We start from the raw sequence: 9,114 nt of genomic DNA, 5'->3' as shown, positions 1-9,114 counted from the left end.
GGAGCACACAATTACCGCGTATTACACCTCGCCTATGTGTATTCCCTTTTTGCACTTTATTGTTTCAAATCGTTTCATTTCATTTTCAAATCAATTATCTTCCATTTTGATTTTCTCAGACAAAAACCCTAAGTTCATTCGCTCTTTCTCTTCCGTAGATAGTCAACCATTCGAATCTCTGTGACTATGGCTTCATGCTCATCCCCTGAACTTGTAGACCGTGAAGGATATAAATCTGCATTCGGCCGTATATTCAAGTCATTCGATATCCCAGACAACATCACAGTCGTTGTTCGTGTTCAAATCAGAAGCTATTTCTGTACGAAGTGTTGACAGGCCCACCTCTGTGGGAATAATGACTTCTATTCCGTATACCATAGCATAGGGCGACTCACCCGTGGAGGCTCTTTTTGTTGTTTTGTATGCCCATAGCACCTTTGGCAACTCTTCTACCGACGTGCCATTTTTATCTTCGAAGTTCTTTTTTATATTGGCGAAAATGACCTTGTTAGAAGCTTCTGCTTGGCCATTGCCTTGGGGATAAGTGACGGAAGCAAAGCTTAATTTTATTTTGTATGTATCACATAGTTCTTGTACTTTGGCATTTTGGAATGGGGTCCCGTTATCAACGACTATTTCCCATGGGATTCCGAACTGGTAGATGATATGCTTCCATATGAAACTCATGGTGTCTGTTTTGCTGACTGTAACGTAAGCCTCTGCTACAACCCATTTTGTGAAGTAATCAATGGCCAACAAGGCATATCATTTTCCTCCAACGGCCCTAGGGAGTTCACTAACTACATCCATCCCCCACTTCGCGAATGGCCACGAGGTGACGGCAGAATGCAGAACTTGCGCCAGTTGGTGTATGGTAGGTGCAAATTGTTGGCATCTGTCGCATTTTTTCACATAGTCAAGTGCTTTTGTCATCATGTATGGCTAGTAGTACCTTGCTGTTAGGGCCTTGTGTGCTAAGCTGCGCCTCCCTGTGTGGTTCCCACAAGCTCCTTCGTGGATTTCCTCCAATAATCTTGCTTCTGTATGGTGTAAGCACCATAAGTAGGGTCCATGAAAGGATTTGTGATATAGCGTCCCATTGATAATGGAGTAGCGTTGAGCTCTAAGGCGCAGAAGCTTGGCATCTTTCGTAATGGCAGGCAATTCGGGTTTGGTCAGATACCTGGTAATTGGGTCCATCCAACATTCGGGCTCTGTCGAGATGGAACAAACTCTCGTAGCCTCTTGTGTATGGGTTTTGAAAATTGATGAGTGTCGTGAGCATTCCCCCACAAAGGCTTTCTTTGCAAGGGCATCTGCCTTCTGATTCAGCTCCCTGGGTATCTGTATGAACTCGAACTAATGGACTTGTGACTTCAGTGTGAATACTTTTCCAAATAGATCTGTCAGGTGGGGTGCCTTAGTGTCGAAATTACCGGCCACTTGTTCTATCATCAGTTTCAAATCTCCTCTGACTCATAGTCGCTTGACGCCCATGATTCGTGCCAATTCTAGTCCATTGATCAGGGCTTCATACTCGGCTTCGTTATTTGTGGCGTGCTGTTCTAACCATATGGCTTCCTCAATTTTCAATCTAGAGGGTGCCTCCAGTACGACGCCAATCCCGATCCCTTGCGAGTTGGATGCCCCATCTGTATGCAGCGTCCACATCCATTCCTCTTCATAATTTAGCAGTTCTGGAGCGGTCTCGGGTGTAAACAATTGTATTTCGACTAAGCAATCAGTTAGTACTTGCCCCCTTTTCGCTTTTTGTGGTAAGAAGCGTATGTCATATGTACCGAGGTCAATTTCCCACTTGGACATTCTTCCAGAGAGGTCAGGCTTACTAAAGATTTGTTTCAATGGATAGTCTGTATATACTACAATTGTATGTCCTTCAAAATACCGTCGAAGTTTCTTCTTTACTGTAATTAATGCGAGGACCAATTTCTCCATCATGTTGTAGCGTGTCTCAGCATCTAACAACAACTTACTATAGTAAAACACTGGCTTCTACTGGCCTTCTTCTTCCCTGAAGAGTACAGAGCTCACAGCAAAGTTGGAAATAGATAGGTATAAAAAGAGGTCTTCATTGGGGACGGGAGAGCTTAACATGAGCGGAGTACTTATGTGGGATTTTAATTCCTTGAAAGCTTTATTTTGATCCGCTCCCCATGTTGTGTTGGTGGATTTCTTTATGAATTGGAAGAAGGGCTGGCAACGATCTGACATGCGGGATATAAATTTGCTCAGGGTTGCCACTTTGCCTGTCAAAGTTTGGATATCTCAAATAGTTCTAGGCTCTTTGATTTCTGATAGTGAGGCAAGTTGGGTTGGGTTGGCCTCGATGCCCCTCTTGCTGACTACATATCCTAAGAATTTCCCAGAGAATACCCCAAAATCCCATTTGGCTGGGTTCAACTTCATCTGGTATGTATCAACTATGTTGAAGCAACCAGTTAGGTCTTCCACGTGTGTGACACCCTGTCGAGATTTGACCACCATGTCATCAATGTAGACTTCCATGTTTTTATCGAGCAATGAGGAAAAGAGCTTGTGCATCAGCCTCTGATATGTCGCCCCTGTGTTTTTCAGACCAAAGGGCATGACTTTGTAGTAGTACAGATCGCGCTCTGTGGTGAAAGCTATGTGAATTCGATCTGCTGTTTTCATGGGGATATGATTATACCCTGAATAGGCATCAAGGAAGCCCATCCTTTCATAACCTGTCATGGCATCTATCATTTGATTAATTTTTGGAAGGGGGTAGCTATCTTTGGGGCATGCCTTGTTCAAGTTAGTATAGTCTATGCATACACGTTTTTTCCCGTTCTTCTTTGGAACCACCAAAGGGTTTGCTAGCCAGCTGGGATATAGGCATTCTTCGATCGTGCCTATGCTCAGTAATCGTTGCACCTCTTCTGGTATTCCTTGGTTGACTTCGGCAGCGAACCTTCTTTGCCTCTGTTTCACAGCTAGGAAGTTTTTTGATATATTGAGGCTATGACACATAATTTTGGGATCTATACCTGGTATATCATGTGGGGATCAAGAAAAAGTCCCAACTCTGGTTTTGAGGAACTTGATTAGATCTTGTTTTTCTGAATCTATCAATCGGACACTTATCAGCAATTTTTTGGATGGATCATTTTCATCTATGCATATCTCGCCCATATCGTCTAGAGTTGTTTGTGGCTTATCGTGATCTTCCTATGCTTCTATGCTTCTGAGATATGTTTGTAATCTGTCCCCTGATTGCTATTTGGTGGAGTCGTCGTTAGGGGTGGAAGTGTCGGTTTTGTTTATCTCCTTCAGGGTCAAGTAGCACTTCTTTGCCTACCTCTGACACCCTTTTATGTCGATGGTGTAGTGCTCATTGGGCAATTGACATCACATAACTTGGTGCAAAGTGGATCGACGCCTTGCATTCTGTGGATCCAACTTCATCCCATGATTGCGTTGTAACTTGTGATAGAGATACTATCCAGAAGTCCACTTCTAAAGTGTCTTCTGCGGCGACTACATTTAGCCTGATGGCGCCCTTCGGGTATACTCTTCGGGAATCACAGGATTGGTGCAACGGAAGGCCTGATCTGACTTTCTTCGAGACCCCTTTTCTGGAAGGCTTCCAAGAAGAGGACAATGCCACTGCCTCCATCGACTAAAACTCTCCTCAATTGGCAATGGTCAAAAATACCAAAGGGTCGTCATGGGGTTGGTGAATCGCCCGTAGGTCGTCTTCTGTAAAAGTTATTGGAGAAGCAGGGTAGCACCTCTCTTCTGCAGGGGCAAAGTTGACGGCGTGCCCCAGTGATCTATATCGCTTTACTCTTTCCTCCATTCACTTATGGTTTTTTGACTTCTACTCTTGTTCCGTGGTCGGTTCTACAGTCCCGTGTATCATGGGGACTTGTTTGAGGGGTACTTGTGAAGTCGTAGAAGCCACGTTTGTAGAGGCCGGCGCTGTTGCTGGCATTGGGGTAGGAGTGGTATGGGGTTGTGCGATGTTGGGCCTGTCAGATCCTTTAATGTACTGGGTCAATCGTCTGTTTCTCATAAGGGCCTGAATTTGGTTGTGGAGGTTGTGACATTCATATATTGTATGGCCATGGTCCTTGTGGAAGGTGCAAAACCTACTCCTGTCTCGCTTTTATGGGGGAGTGGTGATTTTGTATGGTTCCCGCCATATGAGTCTGTCTTTGTTCTCTTCATAGATGACCTCCTGGGGGATAATGTACTCGAAAGAAGAGAATCTTGATGGATCTCGGCTAGTTCTTGGCCTCTTTCCCCCCTTCGAAGGGTCTGACTCATGCCTTTTTATTTTTTCGTCCCGTTTAGATGGTGGGGACGGGTTGTTTGGTGGTGGTGTGGAAATGAGAGCAAACTTCTTCTGTGCACGCTTTCGATATTCCAAGACTCTGAAGACGCCCTCGGCACAGACCTGAATTTCTTCCATGTCATAAGGTGGGGTAGTGAGATTTTCGTGTAAGAGGGACCCCATCTGCAGACTCTTGATGAAGAGGTTGGTCGTGGTTGCTGGCTCTACGTTGTGAATTTGTTGTACAAGAACGATAAAGCATTGTAGGTACGACTTTGGGTGCTCATTTTTTCCTTGCTCAATTCGGTAGAGATCTACCATCGTTCTTGGAGCTTCGCGATTGGCACTGTACTGCTGAAGAAAAGCTCTGCGAAGGTCGCAGAAGCTGCTGACAGAGCCAGGCTTTAGTTGCCTGAACCACAGCAGAGCTAGTACATAAAAAGTCGTGGAGAATACTTTGCATTTTATGGCTTCATTATTTACTTCCAAGGCCATCTTCTGTTGGAACTGGAATAAGTGATTAAGTGGGCCTCCCCTCCCATTGAATGCTGGTAGAGGGGGAATCACGAAATCTCTCGGCTTCAGCTTGTTCTGTATCCATTCTGCGAAAGGTGATCTCTCAGCGGTTCTTGAAACCAATTCTACGTAGTTAGAGCCATGCGCAAATTTCCCGTCAGAGAACTTTTGCATCACCTCTCGTAACATTTCCTCTTTCCAGCTTTCCAAGAACCAGACAGAGGGGGTGGGGTCTTCGATTGCTACACCTTGTGGGACCCGTGCCTGGGTTTGTTGTCGCCCGCTCCTACGGTAGTTTGGGCTGTTCTTGCTGGTTTTGCATCGGCTCGTGAATGTGTTTCGTAACGTTCGACTCGTCGTTCGCCAGTCCTTTGATGGTGGCGTGCCGGGGACGATGGCATAAGGCCCTGAGATCCCTCTCCAACATGATGAGTGTTCCCTTCGAGTGGGTCGATCTGGACGACCTGAGTTCCTAATCCATCAAGGTTGGATTAGTTTTGAGCACGACTTCATTGGTTCTTCACAACTCGGCGATTTCGGCCAGGGCTGCAGTCAGTGCTTTGATGGCCTCATCGGACCTCTGTTGGATAGCTTCTAGTAATCGGCATATTTTGTCGATTTGGTCACTGACATCCATCGCAGGGGCGACTGGAACTACCATGCTTGATGCTCCATTGGTCTTTGGCGGTATGGCTTCTATGTTCGACAGAATCTTGATTATTCAGAAGTTTCTTGGTTCAAAGACTTTGTGAGAAAATTTCCCACAGAGGGCGCCAAATAGTTGAAGCAACAATCTTGTCTTTCTAAATTGGGTGGTACTTGTCGTCAAATTCTAGTTCTCAGATCTCTTTCCGGCAATGTGGATGGCTCCAATGATCGTCGAACCGTCTGATAGTACCTGCAAGAAAGACACTTGGATGCTTAAGCAAGACTTTTGATCCTTTCTCTAAATGGGATCATGATATTTATAGGATCAAAAGTACTAAGAAGTTAGTCAGTTAAGTCTACTTCCTGATTGGTTAAATGAATAACTGAATTTTCCGCCAAAACACTTTTGGATCTTTCAGGTATGTAGAGGATAGAGGCAGGGTTCGCCTCTGATCTGCGGCCTCTGACTTTAGCTCCTATGCCCGGACTAAAACGCCTCGTTTCACTTTACCCAAAACAGCAAAACATTTGGGCCGAATATTTTGAGCCCAACAATAATATATTGACTTTTTGTGCCAAATATAGCACACTGTTTACATTCCCCATTGAAGATGGCCTAATGTGACAATTGTAAATACTTAATTTAGTATTAGGGTCTAGTTTTTGTATGCCTTTTTCACTTGTTAATATGTTTAATATTAAAATTTAGTTTCAAAGATAAAATAACCGATCCATTCCAATTATTCTAATTATAATTGGATTGGATTTTTAGAACAAATTGGAATAGATTAAATGATGATTTCTAACCTCCGACCTTTAATTGAATTGAATTAGTTATGGATAAAAATATTAGAATGGATTGGATGGACACCCTAGACAAAACTAATTATTCATGAAAGAATTAATTTTGGACATTAAAATCTTGTAAATCCGGGTTGAATTTTCCACCCGAATTTGGGTTGACATGATTAAATTTTTATAAACAATATAATTAATTTGAAAGAATTTTGAAAAGCCGTTAACAATCGAACAAGTGGATCGTGAGAAAATTCCAGTCGTGAAATACAGCAATGTTCCACCAAAAAGAAAGAACTCTCATTTCACTTTAGCTATCTCTTTTTCTTCTACGCTTTCTGAGTTTTCAAATATCAAGATTTATTAGTGTGATAGTTTTTTTGTGCTCCAGTTTGCCAAATGGCAGTTGAGTTCAGTAGCGTGCCTCACTGGTTGCTATATATTATATTATATTATTTTGTTTGTTTTTTTTGGTTCCCATCAAATTTTATTGTGTTTCAACAATACTTTTCATTTATTATTTCTATTTTTTTTCTTCTATTTTTGTCATAGAGGAGATACAGTGGTTTGGAAAGCTCTTGTTAATGGTCGGTTCACTATCAAAGGTGCTTATTGGGAGGATCACATTCAAAGGTTTCAGACTACTCATCCGATTCGGAAGGTTATTTGGGATAAGAATATGTTGGAAAATATGCGTGTGATATTGATTATTAAATAAAATAAAAAACAATAAACATAAACATTATTGTGAGAAATGCCGATGATACTCTCTTAGAGCCTAATCAGTTTTTCAGGTTTTGTCTAAACATAAAATAATCTAAAAAAGACTGTCAAACCTGATTAAGTTTAAGATATAATTATTTAATCAATATTTTAATTAATTTAAATCGAATAAACCAGAATGTGACATGTGGCCGTTTCTGTGCAGGTGTGTGGCACACATGTGCTTTACAATTTTATCTCATTTATTTAGTTAATAACACAAAATATTTATGAAGTAAAATAATATAATATTTTATAAATGAATAAATATCAATTAATTGAAAATTAACTTTATCTTATATTTTAATTAATTTATCATCATATAATATTTTAATATTTTGCTCTCCCATTAATTAACTTTGGGTTAATTAAGAGTTAACCCAAAGTTAATTAATATTTAAGAAAACTAATATATAATTTTCAAATAAGCATATTAGTTTACTTAATTAATTAATCAAGCGAAGATTTGGTGTTACAACCAGGATACCGATGATTCATTCATCAACGAAGAGTTCTTGACTCGCTAAGCTCAAGGATCACTTAGCCAGAGAGCCCGGGGAGACTACTGAGAATACCGGAACTACTACCAATGGTGGGGAAGATGAGGTGTCATCTCAAGGAGTTGGGAGTTTAGTTTAATACGCCTTTTTTTTAAGTTTTTTTTGGGATTGTTAAATCCCATGTAATTAGGTCTTGCAAGCCAAGACAATTGGAATTTCCTTCTTAAGTTTTGAGGTTTACATCCTCATTCTGAATTCGTATAATATTTACTCTGTATTTTTATAATCTTTAGATCGAGTTAAAATTAGATATTTTACACTTAATAGCTACCCGTTATGATTCAGGTCATGTACATGCTTAGGTATATGTTTTTACCACTTAATAGCTATCTTGTTATTATTCATGTCTTATTGCTTTGATTTTTCTTGTTAGTTAAGTTTCATTCAGAATTATTATGAAAACCTGGGCTCAAACAACCGACCAAGTTGTTCATTTCCAAATTTCACGCTAACTTGAACTCTTCAAAAACTTAAAATGTACTAAGTATAATGATCATATGTACTTGCCCCCCAAGCAATTAGAATTTGATTATATTCTAGATTGCTTTTAATAGGTTAATAGACAAAATTGATTAAAAGCTAGTACCGTGGTTAAAATACACGACAACCCTTGCATTTAAATATTATTCGAAATTTAAAATGGCTTTTATAAATCCAAGCCCCTTATTTTTTTACAACTAAAAGAAAACATAAACTCGATCTACAAAAATCATTAGTAATACTTCGTAGGATGAAGCGCGTTCTAAGTTCGTGGGACTCCTTATTCATTCAACCAAGTTAATTTGAATGTCCCTTCATGAAGGATTTAAAAAATCTGGTAAGGTCTTTCCCAATTCAGTCCTAGCATTGCATCCTTAGGATCTTTGTTTGCCAGAAACACCCTTCTTATTACCAAGTCTCAAAACTCAAATTTTCTCTCCTTGACCTTTGTATTAAAGGATTGAGCTATCCTTTATTGTTATGATGCTAGCTGAAGCTAGGATGACTTTCTTCGTTCTTCTATTAGATCAAGCGATGCTTTCAATAGATCGTGGTTTTATTCTAGGTCGAAAGTTATCTACCTGTGAGACGCGACCAAAATCTTGGCTGGAAGAATAGCTTCACTTCCGTATGCTAGTGAGAATGGAGTATAACCAGTAGAAGTGCGATGAGACGTCCTATATGCCCAGAGCACTTGTGGGTTCTATTCAGGTCACAACCCCTTAGCCTCTTCGATCCTCTATTTCAAGGACGACTTGAGGGTCTTGTTCACCGCTTCAACTTTCCCATTGGTTTGTGGGTAGGCTACGGAGGAAAAGCTTTTAATGAACCCATGTTTTCTTGAATAAATTTTTGAACAGATCGTTGTCGAATTGAGTTCTGTTGTCAGATACAATTTCCTTGGTAGTCCATATCGGCAAATTATATTTTTTACCACCAAGTCTAGTACCTTCTTCGAAGTAATGGTTGTTAACGGCTAAGCCCTTGCTCACTTAGTGAAGTAATCCACCGCGACCACATCATACCGCACTCTGC

General features: G+C 40.7%; 1 protein-coding gene across 1 annotated transcript; it reads right to left on the bottom strand.

Moving 5' to 3' along the window:
• Positions 1 to 4,150: 4,150 nt before the first annotated feature.
• LOC133822274 (uncharacterized) lies at positions 4,151 to 5,023 on the bottom strand. Its single transcript, XM_062254562.1, has one exon. The coding sequence runs from the start codon at positions 5,021 to 5,023 to the stop codon at positions 4,151 to 4,153; it is 873 nt and encodes a 290-aa protein (XP_062110546.1).
• Between the last annotated feature and the right edge of the window lie 4,091 nt (positions 5,024 to 9,114).

The sequence above is a fragment of the Humulus lupulus genome, chromosome 1 (genome assembly GCF_963169125.1).
Source record: "Humulus lupulus chromosome 1, drHumLupu1.1, whole genome shotgun sequence".
In the NCBI taxonomy this organism is placed as follows: domain Eukaryota; kingdom Viridiplantae; phylum Streptophyta; class Magnoliopsida; order Rosales; family Cannabaceae; genus Humulus; species Humulus lupulus.
This window is presented reverse-complemented; position numbering and strand designations above follow the sequence as displayed.